This window comes from Vigna unguiculata, chromosome 10 (assembly GCF_037176805.1).
Source record: "Vigna unguiculata cultivar grain cowpea cultivar isolate G323 ecotype 2 chromosome 10, ASM3717680v1, whole genome shotgun sequence".
NCBI lineage: Eukaryota > Viridiplantae > Streptophyta > Magnoliopsida > Fabales > Fabaceae > Vigna > Vigna unguiculata.
In genome coordinates this window covers 45,856,070-45,880,295 of record NC_140801.1, presented here as the reverse complement: position 1 = coordinate 45,880,295, position 24,226 = coordinate 45,856,070, and the positions used below count along the sequence as shown (strand labels likewise).

Sequence of the window (24,226 nt, the reverse complement as noted above, 5' to 3'; positions counted from 1 at the left end):
TGTTATGTTAAATTGTAAAATTGAGAGTGTTTGATGAAATTGTCTCTTAAAGTTGTTAGTATATTTACATCTTAAAATATTTTTCAACTAAATTAAACCATATTTTCATCAGCCTAATTAATATGGTAATCAACACTGCATAGTAATAAAAATCATAATAAATTTAAAATAATCAAATAAATAATATAAACATCAACATTCAAAATAAATACTGTAATATAAAACTAATATCTAAACGAAGTAATGAAAGACAGAATGGAATAATAAAATCCTATCAGTGTAAAACAAAGTAAAATATTTTTAGTAAACATTTATAAAAAATACTGGTCATAAACCCAAATCCTCGATTGAAATAGCATTTCACACAAATGCTTCAAGATAATAAAAACATGGTTGTTATTAAAGATAATTAACATGGTCAAGCAAACTTTTCAATCAATCATTAGTCAAGCCCAGAAACACTGTCTACCATACTCAAATGAGAATCAGATAAGACAAAAGTACAACTATAAAAGTACAAAAAAGACCACAAATCATTATATGAACTCTATTTTCTTGAAGCTCTCCACAAAGCCCTCCACAACTTAAAGCAACAGCACCACTCAGCAATTTTCTGCATAAGTCAGCAAAAAGAAAAGGATAAGAATGGAGAATAGCCTAAATGATAATAGGAACCAGACAAAATGTAATGCATATTCATACCAGGGATTATTATACATTGATAAGCATGTATTTACATCCTCATCACTAAACTCCCGAGTTCCATTTGAAGGATAAAGAATTTCATCTGCTTTGACCTCATAAATGCCATGTTTTCCTTCTGATGGTAGAAGAGGAACAGGAAGTGGTGGCGAAAATCGGTGGCACATGTCATTAGATGAAAGTGTATTAAACTCCATTTCACTTTGTACTGAAATATCATCCACACAATAGATGCATGTATTCTCACTGAAAACTTTTCCATCAATAGTATTTTCTGCCCTTTGGTCCCCACTAACATTGTTCATAAATTCATCAGAGTCAGATGTGTAGCGTGAAACACCATATGGTTCATTCTGTAGACAGAATTGATTTTTTCCAAAAGCCGATGTCTGATCACTTGAATTTAGGAAATCATGTAAAGGGTTACGTTGAGAATGCTTATGCATGCAATCACATATATGAACATGACGGTTTTGCAATTGATGCATTTTCTTGCTATCATTGACAGTCTGAGACAGATTCTGCGATTTCATATTCAATTCAGAAGAATTTATATTGTTGTGTTGTTGAATTGGATTGGCTTGTTCCAAATATTGCTGAAACGGACAAATATAAAAATACATATAGATCATGATTCAAATACAACCTCATAATCCTCAATGAGTGCAGACAAACTAGCAGTGTTGAAACATAAGTTGCAAATCTAGAAAAAGAGTATGACAATTTGAAAGAGAAAGAAAGAGATTATGCTTCTGTTAATAAGCACAACTAACTTTCAAGCTGCATATTTTGAAACACCTTGATGCAATGGTAAGGTTTCAGTCATATGACTTGGTGATCATGGATTGGATAACAAAAATAAACTCTTCACTCTCAAGCCATAGTATAAGGCTCAACATTAAAAGGAGATTTATTGAAAAGAACAAACCTGAAAATGGCTTTCAATGTTCTGTATTTCAAATCCTGGCACATTCCTAAGCTGATTTCTTTGATTTGGAGAAGCTTTACATCAGAAAAACAAGTGTTACTCTTATAGCTGATAGCTACAGCAAAAATGACAAATAAATAAAGAAACTCAAGTCCAAACTTACCACTGGTTCCGGCCAATTCAGCATGTGAATCATAAGTCCTACTGAGCCTTTTCCTACCCAGCATTAATGATTCACTTTTATTCCCCTCTCTTGTATGATTATGTTCTCTTATTATGACACCTTGGAGAGTCTGCCCTCCGGTGTTCATGAATGACCGACATTCTCTATTGTTGTTTACAATAATTTCCTCTGACTCAAACCTCCCAAAGCCCTCTACATCTGCAGTTATCACCATTCTGTCTTCCATCCTCCATAATGTGTATTTCCATAGACTGCTTAGATCAGAAATCTTAAGTGGCTTTTGTAAATGCAGTTCAGATCCAAACAGCTCTATGGAATTATTAGCAGTCATAACTACATAAGCAATAAACAGTGTCAGCTCAAGATTGAAATCATGAATAACTTTTGTGGTTAGAAGTAAAACAAGCCAAAAATAATTTGAGAACTTAAAGGAAATATGGCATGTTTGTCAATTCTCTTATCTTCTAAGACAGCAAAATTATCCCCATGTCAGGTAAGTAAACCTCAACAAGTGCCAAGTTAAGTTCATTCCACTTCTCCTTGACAATGGATAATGCCTCAGAAGCAAGTGATGCAGTCACAACTAGTAGTACAAGAAAGTAGGAAATTTTGAAAAAAGAAACCAATCCAAAACAATAATTATATAATGTGAAGGTCATTAAGTTCATTAACAGTAGTGAGAAGAGGAAATAATACCCTCATAGTTTTGGCCTCAACTAATAAAATTATAAACAATTTATATGCATAGTCAGGGCCAGAGTTAAGTTTTCCAGAATTTTTTTACTTACTTCATTTTGTTTGTTTTTTTATAACTATTAGCTTTTTTGCTAATCTTCTTTATTAATTGTGTGACTACAATCGTAGTTATGGATGTTAGATCCAAGCCATATTGGAGGATCTCTAATCCCTCAAACATTATAAGCTTTGATAACAAAACAGGAGGAAATGATTAACGAAAAAGATATTCTGACTTAAGCAAGCATCTACGTTATCTTATCAAGTATCATTTAAGCTATTTGGTCTCACACGAGGCTAAAAAAAAATTGTGTCCAAAGTACAATGCTTTCATAAGACAGGAACATGCATCCTATAGGAAAAACTAAAAGGATCCAAGAACTGGTTTTAAACTTGCATCCAACGCGTTATCATGCAACTTAAGTTATGACAACTTGGTATTATATCATATTGCTAACATTTAAAACAAAGCATCACATTGACTGACAGCACAATGGGTGTGAGTGTAGTTCACCAAACAATGATAATTGTCACCACAGAGATTATGAATGTGATTAGTTTACCATCACTTGATTTACAAATAATCATATTGACTTTCAAAGATTAAGTTATCATCATTTCATTCACTACACATAATCATATTGGCTTTCAAAGTTAATATATGACATTGGGGAACATCTTTCAAAGTTAATATATGACATTGGGGAACATCTGAAGTTGAGTTTCCGAAGATATTTCAATGCAATTAAACAATATATAAGCCACGTATATATAAAAGAAAAATAACTTTTAGCATTTAGAAATATGCGTTCACTGCCAGTTACCTTCATATCCAAGGGCTTGAAGAATGTTTGACACAGCTGTAAGGCATCTCAAGTTGCTAGCTTGAACAAAAACTTTCGAACCCAGTACCGGACAATAGTATTTCCTTGAATCATCTGACTGGAACATGTTTGTGTCCATTTTAGAGAATATAACAAACGAAGTATATCTGGGTCAAAAAAATGTTGAGTGAGAGCAAGAAAGGAAATTTTACATTTATACACACCACATTAATCAACTATATTGTTTATAAGCATTTTCAGCAATAAGCTCATAATTTTATAACATTAATCAAGCCGTTTTCTCCTCCTAACAACAAAAATCCATCACAACATTCTGAACTCTCTAATAAAAACTGAGGGGGAGACAGAAAATAGTTGAAACCCCTGTGTGAGCTTGGAGCGTTTGTTGATGCAAAAAAAACCAGGCGGGAATAACAGGTGATTACTAGAAGACTTCCAAAAATGACACATGAATGAATTGAAAACACATCAGAATAAGAGGTATCACGAGACTCTGTAAGGCCACAACTATACTGTTGAGGATAACTTCAAATATATTTGATTGGTCAACCTAAATTACAACCCTTGATCTTGAATTTACAATTACATTATGAAGTAATATAATGAATTAAAAATATGTATGACCTCCCTTACTGCACATTGCCTCTCAAGTTGTCATAGCACTTGTAATTTTTTGAACTAAAGTATAAACAGGCCAATCCTATGGAAACAACAAAAAAGTCATTTAAAAAATACCGTGAATGAAAAAAGAAAAAAAAAATTAATTTGCTCGTGGATCCAATTTTAAAACCAAATGACACTTGTATGCATATAGATAACTTTATTCATGAAATTAGCATACATCCAAACCCCTTTTTTATTAAAAGCAAGTATGCAATAGCATCACTATGCTATGTACTATCCTAACAAGGTTAGTACCTCAGATAACATCAATCATCTCCATCATATTATATTATTAGAAGACAAAGAAACATATACATGATTATGGGTAGGGGAAACCAAAACCATCAACAAAGACCAAAAACCTATAAAATAGTAAATGGTAAGTGTCCCTAGAAAAATCAATAATAAGAGAAGGTAAGTAATTCAGCACATCTATTACCCTCTCTCTATACATGTAAACCTTCAACCCGTCCCCTTAAGCAGGCCCATTTAACAACCTATTCAAAAGCATCCAAGGAGCAATAGTACAAGTGGTAAATTAGCATTCATAAAGGCAAAAAGTTTTGCCTCAAAACTATGGACCAACAAAGAGAAAAACAAAAACAACCTATTATAGCAGCCACTATAATCTCAAAAGGTCCCACTACATGCTCCTCTCAAGAAGCCATCATTCACAGCTGCTACATCTGTACTACACTTAACGCATCCACACTGAGGACGATCCCAATTAACTAGTATTACATGAGCTGCCTTCTCCGGATGACAATCAGGTGAAAAGCTTTCATAATACTAAAATTCCTAATGGAAGAATTCATACTTCCACTGTTATTGTTACCCGCTGTATTAACATAAGGATAGATCACATTCATGATTCTTCACAAGATCAACCACATTCTCAAAATGCATTAAATTACATTTATACCGAATTTCTCAGATTATGTCTTTAAAAGCTGCAGTCAAGACAACTCTAGCTTGACCACTCCAATTATCTTGAAAAATAAATAGGATTGAATCAATGCAAGAGCAATCAATATGAATCTGAATCAAACCACCCAGCCAATTCCAAAGTTTGACTACTAAAGAACACTGAAAAAATAGATGTTGTGATGTTTCATTCTGCTGACAACAATGACAGCAAACACAAACAATGTTGAACTCTCTTTTCCTTAAAATCTCGTAAGCAGGAATATCGGCATGAATTCATCTCCATAAAGATTGCTGATTTTGATGAGGAAATAATGGGCATTTCACTCCTCTATTGCTCGCTCTTTAAAATCCAATTCTGGTTTAATGTATAGCTTATTTTATAATTACAATGTGTCTTATATTAAAAAAACTTCATGAAAAATACATAAAATTGATAGTTAAAATAGCATTTATTTAATCAAAACCACTTAGGACTACAAAAAATTTGAGGAGACCAAACTAAAGCCATGTATGTAAAAACAAAGGAAAACTTCTAATCAAAGAACTAAATAACTCTAACGGAGCATTCGGTTAGCAAAACATCTCATTCTTATTTTGATGTTCTAAAAATAGTTTTCATTCAATATTTGTTTGGCACACCACTGTTTTCTCCCTTGCACCCCCAACCATCATCAAGTATGTCTAGTGTCATTCCTTACTTTAAACCACCATCCTCATCATTTACCTCTCTCCATTGCAAAAAATGTGACTTGACAACTAGCCTCTAGAAAAGAGTTTATGGGTGTCTGGATGATGTCATAGTCATAAACATTGTCACCAATGGCTTCAAAGCTAGTGACGGAACCATCAATGACTTTGGAGGGGGTGATGGTTGGTTAGGGATTTAGTAGTAGTGATAAGGGGCTCCAATGGTTGCAATTGATGGGAACACACAAAGAAAATAGATAATGAAAAATAAATCCAAATTTTGGCATGTTTGAGACATTTTTAAAGAAAATGTTTTCTAATCTTTAATCAAACATATTTTCAGCTTCTTTGGAAGTTAACACAGAAAATGCTTAAAGTAAATATTTTCTAAAGGTTTCTGAACAACCTTCAAAAGAAAAATAAAGAAATTAGGGAACATACCTCAATTTGTTGCAACAAATTGCTACTAAACTCTGCTGAACTTGATAATTCTTTCTAGGTACTCAGATCTTGTGCTCAAGCAAAAGAGCCGATGCGGCGGATCTTATAAAGAAGACTTAGGGTTTGAAGCTTTGCACTTGCATTTAATACCTAAAAATTTGTAATTTGATGAAGTGGAGTAAATAAATGTGCAATTGACTTTAACTCAAAAATACAAACAAACTTTTAATTCGTAACCGCAGTTATGAAATTTCCATTCAAATAATGAATTTTTAGCTAATTTTTGAATACGAATCATAAATGATATCACGTCAATTCAAAAACAATAAATGTAAATAATAAATGATATAAATATAGAGAGAGAAAGCGTGTCCCTAGCCTCTCAGAATGATACATATCACTTGTCGGAGATCTCACATCAACTAGAGATATAGACAAATCGTATTATATAAAAGATTGCAAACGCACCATACAAGTTGGTTTTGTAGGGTTGAAGTAGGCTTAGATCCACTTTCCAAGATGGTATCATAGACTATCTTGGTAGGTGTGCTAGGCTTATCTTACCACCCCCTACCATAATTTGTGGACAAGACTAAATATGGTGAAACAGTATCAATGCATAAAAAGAGTGACAATGTCAAATTCTTGTTTCAAGTAGGGGCATTCAATTCTTTTTCGTCGAACAATTTTTGTTTATCGACAAAATTTAGTTTTCATGGCAAGGGGGATGTGGAGAATCCACAAAAAATGTAGTTTTCATGGCAAGGGGTATGTGGGGGATCCACAATTGACCCATTAGGAAGGGAAATATTTTCGCCTCCGTCCCTTCCACTTTTACCACCAAGTTAACCTGAAACTTATCTAACATTTTGGCTTCTTGATAAAAATGGTGAAACAAGAGTAAAAAGATCTCACATCGACAAGAGATAAGACAATTTTATAGTATATAAGTGAATGTAAACCATACCTTAGAAGCGAGTCTTGTAGGGCTGAATTAGGCTAAAGTCCACTTCTTAACAAGGTATCAGAACCATGAATTCCAGCCTGTCCTAACGAGATTTATTATTTGTTAGAGAATGTCAGTCATTTATGAGCACTGGACTGCAGACTCTCCAAAGTCTCATAATAAGAGAAGATAATCATACAATAGGGGGAAAAAAGTGAAACATTAATGCTAGGTAGGAAAAGGCTTAGCCGGACTTATGATTCCCATATTAAGTTCTTCGGAGGTGCTGAATTGGCTGCAACTAGTGGTAAGCTCAGACTTGAGTTTATTTACTTATTTGTCATTTTTGTTGTAGTTGTCAGCTATAAGAGTAACACTTGTTGTTTTTCTTGTGTAAAGCTTCTCCAAATCAAACAAACCAGCTTGGGAATTTGCAGGACTTGCAACACAGAACATTGAAAGTCATTTCCAGATTTGTTCTTTTCAACAAATTCCCTTTTACATATGATGAGCCTTACCTTATACCATGGTCTGAGAGAGAAAAGTTTATTTCTATTATCGAATCCATGATCACCAAGTCATATGATTGAAACCTTATTGGTGCGGCAAGGTGTTTCAAAATATGCAGACTATACTTAAAAGTTAGTTGGTCTTATTAAGAGAAGTAGACTCTCTTTCTTTCTCTCTCAAATCATTATACTTTATTTCTTGATTTGCAACTTATGCTTCAATACACTGCTAGTATGTCTCCACTAGATTGAGCATTATGATGTTGTACTTGAATCATGATCTATGCATATTTTTATATTTATCTGTTTCAGCAATATTTGGGACAAGTCAATCCAATTCAACAACACAACAATATAAATTCATCTGATTTGAATATGAAATCGCAGCATCTGTCTCAAACTGTCAATGATAGCAGGAAAAGGCATCAATTGCAAAACCGTCATGTTCATATCTGTGATTGCATGCATAAGCATTCTCAACGTAACTCTTTACATGATTTCCTAAATTCAAGTGATCAGACATCGACTTTTGGGAAAAATCAATTCTGTCTACATAATGAACCATATGGTGTTTCACGCTACACATCTGACTCTGGTGAATTTATGAACAATGTTAGTGGGGGCCAAAGGGCTGAAAATGCTATTGATGGAAAAGTTTTCGGTGAGGATACATCCATCTATTGTATGGATGATATTTGACTACAAAATAAATTGGAGGTTAATACACCTAAAGGAGAAACCAAATATCAAATACTTATGTATGGACTCATCACTTCTAATCTTAACCCAAATTGTTAAAGTTCTTGGATAGTTCTCTTTTTCTTCACTGACTTGGATAGAGTTTTGTCATATTTATCTGGTTACTTCTTTAGTTCGTAATGCAAATTTTTCATTTTCTTGGGAACCATACTTAAACTCTTGCTTGTTTCCAAAAGTCCTCTCAGTCCTGCAAATTTAAAGGACAAATAAATACTCTTAGACTCAAACTTGCAACAACATAAAAAATAACAAAGTAAAATCAAGTAACTTTAATGTAGACAAACCTTTGTGGTGGAACAAAAGATCCCAACAGTGGTCCATTCAATGGCCCTCAACTTGTTGTTCACATCTTCTCTTGCCACTTTTCAGTATTAACGGTGGCATCCATGGTTTTACATAGCAAAGTAAAAGCTTCTAAGGTTGCACATAAACTGCAATAGTATCAGCCACATTTTTCACAATGTCAAGGATCAAAGATAGCAATATATATAAAGTCAAAGAACTTACAAATAATCCATGATAAATTTATAAATTATTAAACCCCTAAAATCAAAATATGATTGAAACATGCATATTACTCTTTCCTAATCCTACACCTATTAATAGTCTGAGATTAATATTACTCAATTCTTCCACTTTTGCCCCTTACATCAAATGCTCTTCTCTTTGTATTCATCTCAAAATATCCCTCCTCTTTCATTCTCATATTCTATAAATGTGATAGATTTTTCTTTCTAATCATTCTAAAATATATATTATACCTTAAAAACTCTAAGTTTTTTTTTTCTTTTTTTTTTAATTTCATTTTTTATCACCTTGTGGAAGAACATAATCCAAATATAGAAGGAACAAAGATGGATTCAGATTGATCAAAGGGTTACTTCCATAGGTTGTTGTATATAGCTATTTTTGATCATTGACATTGTGAAAAATGTGGCTGATGCTATTGCATTGGCGTGCAATCTTAGATGTTTTTCCCTTGTATGTAAAACCAGGGATGCCACCGACATTCATTCTAATAAGTGGCAACAGAAAATGTGAACAACAAGACGAGGGCCATTGAATGGACCCCTTTTGGGATCTTCTGTTCAATCACAAAAGTATCTCTTGTGGGTGCTTGTGTTCCACCGCAAAGTCTTTGTCTTTGCCATGAACAAGTATTTAGTTTAGTCTTTTCTATTTAGCCTTCTTTTTATATGCCTTTCTTTCTTTAATTGTGAAAATTCTAGTGAGGAATACTTAGTTTAATGGATCAACTTGATTTGTTGGCGACAACAGTGCGTTCATGCAAGTGATTAATGATAAGGATCCCAAACAAACTTGAAGGTGATCTCTTGATGCCAAGAGACTTGTTGGGTGGCTGCAACATGATACAACAACTTGTAGTTAGTTAGGGCTTTTGCTGGCACTATGAGCATGTCGTTGACACAGATAGAGTATTTAGGGTGTCTGTTCTACCACTTTTACTGAATAAGAAAATAGATCTTGAATTGGTGGTAAAAGGGTTATGATTGCTGGAAAAAAAAATGTATAGTGGGATTGGTTGTAAAAGTATTTATAGTTTTGGGACACTAATTTAATCATTTAGCTAGTCTAGTCTTCCATGTTGTAGGAGTGTTGGTTAATTGTTTTTGTCATAAATTGGAAATTTTATTTGGATCATTTGTAAGTATTTTGCTTCAATAATTATGTTTTGGGTCGAGTAATTGAGTTTGTTAAAATCGCACAATACAATTTTTAGTGAATGGACAAAAACCGAGAGGGAGGATGAATAGGGTTATTCATAAAAATTGTGCTTTTAAAATTCTTTTCCTTTTAATATCAAAATTCAATTAAAATTATTTCCTTTATTTTAATAATCACAATAAAGTAAAGAGAGTAAAGAAGAGAAAATTGCACAAGATATTTATACTGGTTCAAATCAAAAGACCCTATGTCCAATTATTAATCTCTCATACAGAGATTGATTCAAATCACTAAATTAACCCAAACTTACAATCACATATAAGAAAGTTTAGGGTTTAGAAAACACCACTCTTGAATGACACAAAAAATGAAGAAACACCTTCCTTGAATCACACAAGGAGTGAACACCTCCTCTAAATCACACAAAGGATGAACAGTTTCACCTAGTAACAACTACAACACTCAATCACTCAAGATCCCACTTGATGAAAGTTATCGCTCGACTCAAACTAGGTTTCCAAAGCCTCCCAGAGAGTTCTCAAGTACTTAGACTTCTCTAACTTCTATATCTCCAAATGAAGTCTACCACTTTATTTATAGAAACCTATTTAGAAATTAGGTTAAGAATATGAAAAGTTAAGTCACAACTGTCATAGATAATCGATTATCATAAGTCTTCAACATTTTTCGATGTATCATCATTAAGTCTTCCATACTTCTTCATGAATCATCATCATCATCAACATTGTTATCAAACTCGCGAGTTAACTCGCTAACTCGGACGAGTTTGCGTTCCTACACCTGGTTTCTGAGTTAACTCGGAAGCTAACTCGTTTTTGGAGTAAAATCGGTGGAATCGGAAGTGGGATCGTTAAACTCGTGTAAAATCGCGATTTTGCAGCGTGTGAGCGAGTTCGAATGGCTGAAAAATTTAAAGGAAAACGAGGTTGTTTTGGGGGGAGAACTGACCTAATTTTTCGCGATTTAGGGTTGTCGTTCAGTGGGGCTTCTGGAGTTGTTCTTCCTCGCGCTCGCCATCGCGTTTCCATCCACTACAGTTCGCCATCATTTTTTGTTTCTGCCTCACTTCGCCATCGCGTCCAGGTCACCTCACCGTTGCGCTCGTTTCGCGTCACCGTTGTGTTCCTGTCGCATCGCCGTCGCGTTCGTGTCACCTCTGTCTCGCCTGGCCGTTGTCAACGCCTCGCCTAATTGTACTGGTTTTTTCTCTTTCTCGTCACCATCACGTTTATTTTACAATTAGTATATTTTTTTTAAATACAGAATTATTTTACAATACAGATTTTTTAAAAGTTAGATCACTATGTCTGGAAATGCATCAAATTCAGTGGATACTAATCCAAGTGCATCCTCATCTATCAAGAGTAGAAGTAAAAATGCCAATGAGGATGCACATGTTTCATCAGGGGAGGAGCTGGATGAAGATGAAGATGATGATGGAGATGACGATATCATTAGAGGATTAGAGGATTAAACATAGACATTTGATATTTGAATTTATGTTTTACAGTATTTGTATGCACTTATTTATTTCAAATACTTTTAAGTTATATAATTTTATGGACTTGTTTGAATTAGGATATTATTTATATAAATTATTTTTTTTTCTTTGTGAAGTAAACTCTTACGAGTTTACGATTCGAGTTTACTGGGCTCTCACGAGTTTACGTAAACTCTCGAGTTTGACAACCTTGATCATCAAAACTCCTTATTGAAGAAGATGTTCATCTTCTTTTTGTCAACAAATTTCAAGGGAACAAGAGTTGCATTATAGATTTGTGAACAACAAAATTTGAATCACATGTGTCTCTCTTGGACTATGAGCTATATCTGGTTAACTATGGTACTCACGTTTTTCTGGAGATGCAATTAGTAAAATGATATTGAAGGGAAAATAATGGAAGGAAAAAGAAGAGAAAAACACAGAAGGAAAGATGGTTAAGATTTATTCTACTACTAAGTCAAAGGTTTGTCTACATTAAAGTTACTTGTATTTTTCTTTGATATTCTTTATGTTGTTGCAAGTTTGAGTCTAAGAGTATTTATTGGTTCTTTACATTTGAAGGACAGGGAGGACTTTTGAAAACAAGCAAGAGTTCAAGAATGCTTCCCAAGAAAATGAAAAACCTGCATTACCAACTTTAGAAGTAACCAGATAAACATGACAAAATTCTACCCAAGTCAATGAAAAAAAAAGAACTATCCAAGAACTTTGACAATGAAGGCAGCGGGCCTCAAAAAGATATGACAAACAAGGAAAGTCTCAAGCTCTAACCTTTCAAAATGTGTGAAATGTTTCCTTTTATCTAACTCATGTTGTGCTTTGGATTTTCTAGTACCATTAGGAGTTTAGGCGAAACATTAACAAGAGTAAAAAAATCTTATAATTATGTTATAGTAAATCTCAGGCTAGGGAATACATGTAATCAAATACCAAGTTTAATTGCCTTGCTCTAGATGAGTTTCAGAGGCAAGATCCAATTATTTTGTCAGTTTCTCTCTTTATTTTTTTAGTCAAGTTTGGAAATAGTTTTCTGTTTAGAAATAGTGGTTATTCTTAGTCTGCAAGTTCTTGATCTTGTCCATCTAAAACTTATATCCAGATTAGACTGTATGTATTTTATAAAGCCAGAACCAGGGGATTGCATTAAGAAGAATTTGTACAGTGTAAACAACAGCATACAGTAATGATAATATACTGTCATCAAATTATTGCTTTTATTGTTAGTTCTACTACGATTTGTACCAAAGTATTAGTTTTGATATTGATACTTTGCATGGTTGCTAGGTTGTTTTTTAATTTTCCAACTAATCATGAAACATCCTTGACTAATGCGTTACTTGCATTGACATTGATTTTATAAAATTGTAGATTTTAGTGTTTTCTATGACTAATGCTAGACCTGACACAAAATCTCAGAACTTAGCTTTAAATTTCATGTTGTTATTGACTGAGTACTTTTAACCATTTGTTCAATGAAAAACTTACCCATAACATTGGGTAAGGGCCAAATAAATAGTGGGATTTAAGTGTAAATAAGTTTAGTCCTACAGATAACTTTCATTGGTATCTATGTATGATGATCATAGAGTTTAGCAATTTGGATCAAACTATACATAACTAATCCAACAGATCAAAGAGAACTTGCACCCTGTCAACAAATCATGAATGACATTTGTTGTTACAAGTAAAACAAGCCAAAGTTAATTTGAGAACTTAACGAAAATATGGCCTGGTTTTTAATACTCTTATCTTCTAAGACAACAAAATATCCCCATGTCACGTAAGTGAACCTCAACAAGAAGGTTAAGTTCATTCCACTTCTCCTTGACAATGGATAATGTCTCAAAAGCAAGTGAAGCAGTCACAAGTAGCAGTGCAAGTAGGAAATTTTGAAAAACAAACCAATCAAAAACAATAATTATATAATGTGAAGGTCATCAACTTCACTAATAGTAGTAGTGAGAAGAGGAAATAATACCCTCATAGTTTTGGCCTCAACTAATAAAATAAAATTAAAAACAATTTATATGCATACTCAGGGCCAGAGTTAAGTTTTCAGGAAATCTTTTACTTACTTCATTGTGTTTGTATTTTTATAACCGTTAGTTTTTAGCTAATCTTCTTTATTAATTGTGTGACTACAATCGTAGTTGTGGATGTTAGAACCAAGTCATATTGGAGGATCTCTAATCCCTCAAACATTATAAGCTTTGATAACAAAACAGGAGGAAATGATTAATGAACAAGATATACTGACTTAAGCAAGCATATCTATATAAGCTATTTGGTCTCCAAAGAGGCTCCAAAAAAACTGTGTCCAAAGTACAATGCTTCCATAAGACAAGACCATGCATCCTATAGGAAAAACTAAAAGGATCCAATAACTGTTTTTAAACTTGTGTCCAACACGTTATCATGCAACTTAAGTTATGACAACTTAGAATCATATGCAACTTAAGTTATGACAACTTAGTATTATATGATTATATCATATTGCTAACATTTAAAACAAATCATCACATTGACTGACAGCACAATAGGTTTGAGTGTATTTCACCAAACAACGAACATTTGACACCAGAGATTATGAATGTGATTAGTTTATCATCACTTTATTCACAACAAATAATCATATTGACCTTCAAAGATTAAGTTATCATAATTTGATTCACCACAAATAATCATACTTACTTTCAAAGTTAATATATGACATTGAGAAACATATGAAGTTGAGGTTGCAAAGATATTTCAATGCAATTAAACTGTATATAAGCTACGTATATATAAAAGAGAAATAACTTTTAGCTTTTAGAAATATGCGTTCACTGCCACTTACCTTCATATCCAAGGGTTTGAAGCCTGTTTTTTGACACAGCTGTAAGGCATCTCAAGTTGCTATCTATAACAAAAACTTTCAAACCCAGTATTGGACAATAGTATTTCCTTGAATCATCTGATTGGAACATGTTTGTGTCCATTTTAGAGAATATAACACAGGAAGTATATCTGGGTCAAAAAATGTTGAGTGAGAGCAAGAAAGGAAATTTTACATTTATACACACTACATTAATCAACTATATTGTTTATAAAGCATTTTCAGCAATAAGCTCTTAAGTTTATAACATTAATCAAGCTGTTTTCTCCTCCTAGCAAAAAAAATCCATCACAACATTCTGAACACTCTAATATAACCTAAGGGGGAGACAGAAAATAGTAAAAACCCCTGTGTGAGTATGGAGTGTTTGTTGATGCAAAAAAAAAATGAGGCGGGAATAATAGGTGATTACTAGAAGACTTCCAAAATGACACATGAAAGAATTGAATACACATCAGAATAAGAGGGATCCAGAGATTGTGTAAGGATAAAACTATACTGTTGAGGATAACTTCAAACATATTTGATTAGTCTACCTAAATTACAACCCTTGATCTTGAATTTTCAATTACATTATGAAGTAATATAATGAACTAAAAATAAGTATAATCTCCCTTACTGCACATTGCCTTTCAAGTTGTCATAGCACTTGAAATCTTTTGAACTAAAGTATAAGCATACCAATCCTATGGAAACGACAAAAAAATCATACCAAAATACCGTGAATTAAAAAAGAACAAAATTTTAATTCACTTGTGCATCCAATTTTGAAACCAAACGAAACTTCTATGCATATAGCTAACTTTATTCATGAAATTAACATACATCCAAACCCATTTTTTATTAAAAGCAAGTATGCAATAGCACTATGCTATGTACTATCCTAACTAGGATAGTACCCCAGATAACATCAATAATCTGCAACAAATTAGATTATTAGAAGAAAAAAAATATATATACAAGATTATGGATGGGGGAAACCAAACCCATCAACAAAAACCAAAAACCTATAAAATAGTAAACGGTATGTGTCCCTAGAAAAATCAATACTAAGAAAAGAAGGCAAATAAGTCAGCAAATCTATTACCCTCTCTATATATATGTAAACCTTCAACCCGCTCTCCTTAAGCAGGCCCCTACAATTTAACACCTATTCAAAAGCCTCCAAGGAACAATAGTAAAGGTAGTAAATTGCATTAGAACTATTACTCTCAATAGCATTCATAATGGCAAAAAGTTTGGTCTCAAAACTCATGGACCAACCAAGAGAAATACAAAAACAACCCATTATAGCAGCACAATAATCTCAAAAAGTCCCATTACATGCTGCTCTCAAGAAGCCATCATTCACAGCTGCTACATCTGTACTACACTTAACCCATCCACACTCAGGAGGTTCCCAATTAACTTGTATTACATGAGCTGCCTTCTTCATATGACAATCAGCTAAAAAAGCTTTCATAATACTAAAATTCCTAAGGGAAGAATTCATACTTCCACTGTTATTGTTACCCGCTATATTAACATAAGGATAGATCACATTCTTGATTCTTCACAAGATCTACCACATTCTCAAAATGCATTAAATTACATTGTCACCAATGGCTTCAAAACTGGTGACGGAACCATTAACGACTTTGGAGGGAGTGATTGTTGGTTGGAGATTTAGTAGTAGTAGTGATAAGGGGATCTAATGGTTTCAATTGATCGGAACACACAAAGAAAATAGATAATGAAAAATAAATCCAAATTTTGACATGCTTTTTAAGACATTTTTAAAGAAAATGTTTTCTAATCTTTAATCAAACATATCTTCAGCTTCTTTGGAATTGAACACAGAGAATGCTTAATGTAAATATCTTCTAAAGGTGTCTGAACAACCTTCAAAAGAAAAATAAAGAAATTAGGGAACATACCTCAATTAGTTCCAACAAATTGCTACTAAACTCTGCTGAGCTTGATGATTCTTGCTAATACTCAGATCTTGTGCTCAAGCAAAAGAGCCGATGCGGCGGATCTTATAAAAAGAGGGCTTAGGGTTTGTAGCTTTACACTTACATTTAGTACCTAAACATCTGTAATTTGATAAGGTGGAGTAAATAAATGGGGAGTTGACTTTAACTCAAAAATACAAACAAACTTTTAATTCGTAACCAAAGGTATGAAATTTCCATTCAAATCCAGAATTTTTAGCTAATTTTTAATATGAATCATAAATGATATCACGTTGTCAATTAAAAACCAATAAATATAAATAATAAATGATATATAAATATAGAGATGAGAGAAGGAAAGTGTGTTCCTAGCCTTTCACAATAATGCATATCGGCAGCGTGGTAATTTATTTTTTTTAAAAGAGTTAATTGAGACATTTTTTAAAAATTAAAATTTAATTAAAAAGTTTTTAAATGTAAAGACGATATATTTTTATTAGAGTGGGATTATCCGAGTAATTTAGTTAAAATATATATGTTATTTTCTGACTTTCAAATTTTTAGATTATTTTATTTAGGTTAAAATATTTTTTTTGTCCTAAATTTTGTCAAGTTTTTTTAAATAAGTCCTAATTTTGGTTTTGTGTTCAAATAGGTCTTAATTTTCGTCAATTTTGTTCAATTAGCTCCTTTTTTGCTAACTCTGTTTAAATCATTAACGGTCATGAACAGTGACTGCCACGTGTCACTTTGTGATTTTTTTTATATTTTTTTAATTTTTTAAATTTATTTTTTAAATGTACATGTGTCAACACAGTAGCGTGCCACGTGTCACTTCGTGGTTTTTTTGAATTTTTTTTAAAATTTTTTAAAAATTTTTATAAATGTCCACGTGTCAACCCAATACTATGTCACGTGTCAAAGTCAATGTTCTATATTCAATTTGGTCTCAATATTTGTTATTTTTGTTCAATTAGGTCCAATTTTTGTTAACATTAACCAAATTTAATTTTTATATTAAAATTCACATTTTTTATTAAATATTTTTATATAATATATTAAAATTCACATCATTATAAATTTGATATAAAAATTAAATTTGGTCACATCTTTGACAGGGACAAAATTGGTCAATTTTAAACAAAAATTGAGACTAAATTGAACAAAAATAATAAATATAGGGACCAAATTGGATATAGAACATTGACTTTGACACGTGGCACGCTAATGTGTTGACATGTGAACATTTATAAAAATTTTAAAAAAAATTCAAAAAAAATTCAAAAAAAAAAATCAAAAAAACCACGAAGTGACACGTGGCACGCTACTGTGTTGACACGTATACATTTAAAAAAAATTCAAAAATATTCAATAAAAATAAAAAAATTCAAAAAAATCACAAAGTGACACGGGCAGTCACTGTTCATGACCGTTAATGATTTAAACGGTGTTAGCATAAAAGGACCCAATTGAACAAAATTGACGAAAATTAGGACCTATTTGAACACAAAACCAAAATTAGGACTTATTTGAAAAAACTTGACGAAAATTGGGACCAAAAAGATATTTTAACCTTTTATTTATTTGTAAGATTACTCTTAGGTAACATTTCACCTTTTTTCTCTTAAAGTTTATCTTTTTAATAAGTCATAGGGATGTCAAAACGAATATTTTGTCCGACGCACTACGGTTGACTACTTAATGAGTCAACCTAACCCGACTCACTTATTAACGAGTTAACAAATTTTGAACATGACCCGGTCCACCACGAGTTGATGGATTAAACGGGTTGGTTCACTGACTCAATTAAAAAGAATACAATTTTTTTCGGTCTCAAAAAAACAAAATTATAATTATGATTAAAATCTAACTATACTTCAATATAATTCAAATACAACCCAAAAGAATGTTAAACTCCATATACAAACAAAAATCACAAAAATACAAATTATCAATGTGTTAGCTAGAAAAATAACCTAACCCGACCCAAATACAAAGTCTAATATAATAAAAAATATTTGTGAAACCCTTTATTTGTGGGTTGGTGAGTCAACTCAGCTCACCACGGGGTTTAATCCGAGTGAGCGGGTTCTAAGTAGGTTGGATCAAAAATTAACCCTATCGAAATTTGTAAAAAAATTTCAATCCAACCCAATCCAAACCCATGATGGATCGGGTTAACTTTATATCTAACATGTTCCTTTATAGCCAGTAACAAAATATTTAAGGATTTCAAATTAAATTTTATATATAAAATTTTTTTTAGGTAAGAAAAACTCTTTATTTTCTCTCTTCATTTCCTCTACTAAAAACAAACACACGTATCAAAATCCAAATAAATATGACTATCATTCATTATTATATCATGATATCAAATCACGAATATGTTGTAAAATCTAGTTTATTGTAAAATATTTTGTTGCATTTTGGCCATTATAGTTAGAGTAGTTTTGTTTTGGTCATTATTGATAAAACAATTTCAATTTGGGCCTTATAACAAATATGACCGTTGTTGCTACTGTTTTGATTTGGTATTTATATCAACATCAATGTTTTGACTGTTGTTGTCCTCTCAACCCCTTTCTCCACCTATAAATAAGTGTTTTATGCTTCCTCCTAAGACACACCTTGAGGCTTTTTTCTCCTTTCTTCTTTCTATTCTCTATTATTATTTTATGTACTCTTTGTTTGAGATTCTGGATTTATTGATACTCTGTAAAGAGTTGTTTATCTTGCTAGATTATGAGATCCTCGGGATATTTGAGATGTTCTTGTTGTATCCTGGGGGATTTGTGCATATACAGCGGATAAATCCTTAAGGACAATGATCTTTCATGCCTCAGAAATCCTTCTAATTTATGTTTTATACAGATTATCCAATAGAGTACCATTCTAGATAAGTATTTTGTACCTCATCAATTTGATTTGGTGATTATTGTCAAATTTGATGACGTTTTTCCCATATCGTGTTGTAATGAACTTTTAAACTAATTATATGTAACTCTAGGACATTTAGATATTTGTTTTTCATTGTCTTGAATGTTTGGTTCTCATGAAATTTCTCAAGTTTAGTTAACGTAGATGCATTTTTTTTTCATCTTTATCACAAACCTTCCTCTTTAAAAAAAATTAATTCTTTAACTCTTTATCATAATCTTTAATCTTTCTATAATATAAATTTATCACCTCTCACCTATCTAGAAAATGATTTATCTTCACAAATCACAATTATCACACTGCAAAACATAACAAACAAACTCATACCACTTTAATTAAATAAACAACATTGTATAAATTCATAACTTTAAAAAATTTACCATACGCAGCGGAAAACACAAAATCCCTAAATTTCATAAGTAAGGGTTATATTAATTTCATAAAAGAATATATAAAATTGTAAGTAGGTTTACATTAATTTGGGATAAACTTAATTTGGGAGAAACATCATAAGAGAAATCATAAATATAACATACTAACCTTGATCTGTGAGAGATTGCGAGAATGTATATTTCAATCGCAATCTATGTGTTTTCCAATCTATCTCTTTGTATTTCTTTCCCCTCACCACTTTCGTGATAATCTACATGGTGAAAAAATCTTAGTCACAAGAAGAACCCTAAACTCTTTTATAAACTAATGTCTCCATTAATTTTTTATTTTGTCTTTATTTTATTTTTTATTATAAATTTTCCTAAAATAAACTTAATATAAATAATAGGGTTAATTATGTTTTTCGTTCCTAAAGTATTGGTGATTTTTGGTTTTTGTCCCTCACCTAACGTTTGTTCTATTTTAGTCCTCTACATTTTGAATTAGATAGAATTAGTCTTCAAGTTTAAACGTTGTTAGTTTTAATTGACATCTGGCTAACGGATGGCCATGTCAGGATCTCGTTTTTAGCTGAGAGGATTTTTTTACCCAACACGTGGTTTTGAAATTTTATTACCGTTTTAAAAGAGAGATTTGAGTTGTTTCTGAAACCCTAAAACCTGTGGAGGCTTGGTGAGTATATTGGGTTGTTCGTGTTGGTGCGAGGGAAACATTGCCAGTCAAAATTCATGTATGAACATCGTTGTAGGGTGATGAAAAGTGGGAGCAGAGGAATTCATTATACGCAGAGGAATAATGGTTCGAAAATGTCACAAAGTTGTGCGTCGTTGTCGGATATGTCATCCAAAGTGTGTGGGTGTGGGGAAAGATTACTGCTCCTAAAGGCAACAACTGTGAAAAACAAGGGGAGATTATTTTGGAGATGTAGAAATTGGGCTTGTAAGTGACAAATTTCATATTTGTTGGGCGAACTTGATTTCGTTTCTTGTGCTAATGGTTTTGTGTTTTTTTTTTTTTTTCAGTCGAATGCTGATTGTAAATTCTTTGAATGGGTTAATGAAGAGGAATCTAAATTTCAAGGGAACAAACCTGAATTTTAAGACAGCGGTAGAACAAGAGTTGAAGAAGATTAAGTGTGTTTGGAAAAGGAGAAAGTTATATTAGAGTTGATAAAGAAAAGTGAGAAGTTGAAGAGTAAATTGCAAGAAAAGAAAAAGTTTGAGAGATTCCTGCAATTTTTTTTCTTTTATTGTGGACATTAACAATTGTCTTGGTGTTTATGTTGTTGTTTAAGTTCAATTGTAATTAGTTTTTTACTTAGTACTCTTTAGCAATGATTACTTATGTCTGAAACTTTAATGGTTAAGTATGTTTAAGCTAACTTTTGGTGGGGAAGTGTTCTGTATTTGTAATATGTTATTAATGAATGAGATGAGAAGTTCAAATGTGTTGTTAATTGCATCGTGTTACTGGTGGTGATAGCTGTGTGATTTTGGCATTGAATTTTCTGATTTGTGCGTGTTATTAATGGTGCTTTGCAAAGTGGAGAGCTGATGGTACTTATTTCAGATTTGAGGTCTATGGTGGTTACCAAAAAGAGTCATGTGATTACAATTGAATTCATTTTAAAATACAAACAGTTGTGTTGTAATTTATGAATTCATTTTTACTGAACAAAATCCAGCATTTTTGACCTAGTGCCAAAAGCGCTATCCTGTGAGGTGATTTTTTATTCTTCTTTTGCTCACCAGCTGTTGTTTCCATTTTCCCTTTTCTTAGTACATTATCAATTATATACCTACCATCTTTATCTCCCTCTTGCTATAATATACATGTAAGTTTTCCTTTGACTATAGTCATGTAAAAAAATACACTTCTATCATCAATTATCAAAACAAAAAAGTAATCAATTATCACAAAACAAAAGTTTGAATGCAACGTCAAAGTGGTCCCTAGGATTACACTGAATAAAGTATTCCACACCAAACAAGTGGTCTATAAATCTGAATACAATAAGTTATACTATTGCTTTAATCCAAAAAGTTGTCCACTATCATTATGCCCACTGGTACAAAAAAGTAGTCCACCATTAAAACCAACAAAAAAAGTTTGATTCCTACTTCAATTTCACGTGGGTTGTGCAGAAGTTCCAGTACTTGCTTGAGACCCTATGACTTGTGCCGCCATGCTTCTGCTTTGTGTTGTTGGTGGTCTTTCTCCTTGGTTCATGTTTGCAGCAACCCTGGGTGTGGATCTTCTTCTACTAGTGGAGCTTTAGTTAGATGGTCCTGCAGCGCTGCTAGCTCCACTAACAGTTGGAGTTCTTTATGTTTGTCCTTGTGAATTGGGTATGTATTACAGATTAAGATTTGTATTGTTTAAACGAAAACAAGTTGAATAAGAGGTAGAGTGTGTGTTCTTCCCTTTCTATGTCTGATTCCCTTTCTACAACTCCTAATGTTGTGTCCCAACTGCTTACACTTGTTGCTCTTCATGATAAGATTTTTCTTTGAAAGTTTAGAATGACTGACATGTTCATCAACTTCCCTTCTTCTTAGTTTTTTCGGCCTGCCAGGTAGTGTTTTGTATATGGGTGGGAGTAGTTCAGGTTGGTTGCTTTTAGGCCAAAGTTATTGTCCATTGATTAGGGTTATTTCTGGACTATAGCAAGCCTCATAAGTAGCCCTTTTATAATACGCATGGACATAAGCTTCAAGTTTTTCTACTTTGTAGTTAATTGTTGCCACAACATGTCTACAAGGAATGCCCACCAAATCCCAAAAATAACAAGTGCAACTATGCTTACTTAGATCTACCACAAACTTCTCCATGGTGAACTCTTGAGTTACTTCAAACTTAGCACCCCCTGCCCACACTGGAAGCCAATTCCCACTTTTTTCCACTTCCCTATCAAGCCTTTCTTGTGGCTTAGGCATAACAGTACCAGAATATGCATTTAATTTTTCTCTAAGTGTTGCAAATCTACTCATTGTGTATGACCTAATCCATTCCATCATAATAATGATTGGTTTATCCCTAGCCAATAAGATAGTACTATTGAATGACTTAGACAGGTTATTCTTTAAAACATCGCATATAGGATAAATGTTGAATGCATGCTTACACCATGCACTTCTAGGAATGCCAATTAACCAATTATATGCTTTAGGGTTAATGTTTCTTAACTCACCATCTTTTTTTTTTCAACCTACGTAGAAAGTTGCCTTTGTTGCCCCCATCATAAGGTCTCTGATAACTACCCCACCACCAAATTTCTTCTTGAAATTGCTATACAGATGCATCAAACAGAAACGATGATCCACCCCATTCAAGATTTCATCAAATACTGTCATAAGTCCCTACAAAAATGAATAATTGTATATAAGAATATAGTATCAATTAATTATCATAGTATAAAATTCCAGTGCATGTAAGTAGTTCACCTTTTGTTGATCTGAGATAAAAACCCAACGATGATTTTCAACGTCCCCAACATCTTCTAGCAATAGTGAAAGAAACCACCTCCACGTCTCCTTACATTCATTCTCTACAGCAACAAATACGAGTGGATAATATTGGTCATTGGGGTCCATCTCCACTGCAACCAAAAATTGACCACCATAAGCTGTTTTCAAGTGGTATCCATCAACCCCTATAAAGGGCCTACACCCAACCAAAAAACCAGCCTTACAACCTTCTAAGCACATGTAGAAACAGCCAAACCTTGGTGGAAAACTTGCTTGAGGCCGATTTATCTTAATTTTAAATGTTCCAGCCTTTACTCTCACCAATCCAACTACATAATCATGTAAGCGACTGTATTGTCTTTGTCCATCCCCTACCAAACAGTCCATTACTATTTGCTTTGCTTTCCCAGCCCTCCAAGGGGTTATGCCAACATTGTATGTCTTCTTGATCTCGTCAATAATTTGACTTACTGTCATTACACCCACATTCATAAATCTGTCTACTAACACTTGTGCTATCCAATCCTTATTAGCATTTTTATTCCCAAAAACCTTGTCACACCTATGACGCCAACCAATGTCTTAATCTGAAAGGTTTCCCTACCACCAACCTTGCTCGCCATCATTAAGAAACCACCTTTTTTTACAGACAACCCTAACTCTCTTCTGATCATTTTTAACAAATTGAACTTCTTTACCATTTAAAACACTATGCTCCATTAATGCTTGTTTAAAATCCTTCAAAGAAGAAAATCACATTCCTAATTTGAACTTGAAGTCCTTTGTCATATCTTCAGCTCTATATCTGGAAATTTTGGGCCCATCATGACCAACACCCTCATCACTATTAACATCTGAATCCATCTCATCAGTATCTTATTCATCACTTATGTCATGTTGTCCAACTTCAACATTACTTACAAATGAACTAGCTCCAACATCTTTTTTACTCCTCACAATGCTTGAATTTCGTTTCATTGCTTTCCACCTATCCAAAATAGACCCAATATTTCTAACAGGTGGCTCAATGTCCATCCCAAATCCATCATCATCATCATCTGCCACCCTTTTTCTTCACTATCA

General features: G+C 32.9%; 2 protein-coding genes across 6 annotated transcripts in view; both read right to left on the bottom strand.

Moving 5' to 3' along the window:
* Nucleotides 1-409: 409 nt before the first annotated feature.
* LOC114165931 (uncharacterized) overlaps nt 410-24,226 on the bottom strand; it is a 28,585-nt gene continuing 4,768 nt past the window's right edge. Inside the window, exons 3-13 of one of the 5 annotated variants that reach the window (XM_085668263.1) lie at nt 19,824-19,926; nt 16,329-16,487; nt 14,374-14,543; nt 8,611-8,757; nt 7,080-8,513; nt 6,113-6,262; nt 3,374-3,540; nt 1,794-2,147; nt 1,631-1,704; nt 703-1,298; nt 410-613 (exon numbers count right to left, since the gene is read on the bottom strand). In XM_085668263.1, coding sequence (XP_085524389.1) covers nt 613; nt 703-1,298; nt 1,631-1,704; nt 1,794-2,147; nt 3,374-3,512 — 1,164 coding nt within the window. In that variant the 5' untranslated portion in view covers nt 3,513-3,540; nt 6,113-6,262; nt 7,080-8,513; ... (2 more) ...; nt 16,329-16,487; nt 19,824-19,926 and the 3' untranslated portion in view covers nt 410-612. Of the gene's footprint in view, nt 614-702; nt 1,299-1,630; nt 1,705-1,793; nt 2,148-3,373; nt 3,541-6,112; nt 6,263-7,079; nt 8,514-8,610; nt 8,758-14,373; nt 14,544-16,328; nt 16,488-19,823; nt 19,927-24,226 lie in introns of those variants that run through there. The other 4 variants (XM_085668264.1, XM_085668266.1, XM_085668267.1 and 1 more) reach the window with 4 other exon arrangements.
* On the bottom strand, nt 22,307-24,007 carry LOC114165935 (uncharacterized). The gene is made up of 4 exons (XM_085667517.1): nt 23,901-24,007; nt 23,120-23,705; nt 22,901-23,035; nt 22,307-22,756 (listed from the first exon to the last, which is right to left on the bottom strand). The coding sequence occupies exons 1-4, from the start codon at nt 24,005-24,007 to the stop codon at nt 22,307-22,309; spliced, it is 1,278 nt and encodes a 425-aa protein (XP_085523643.1).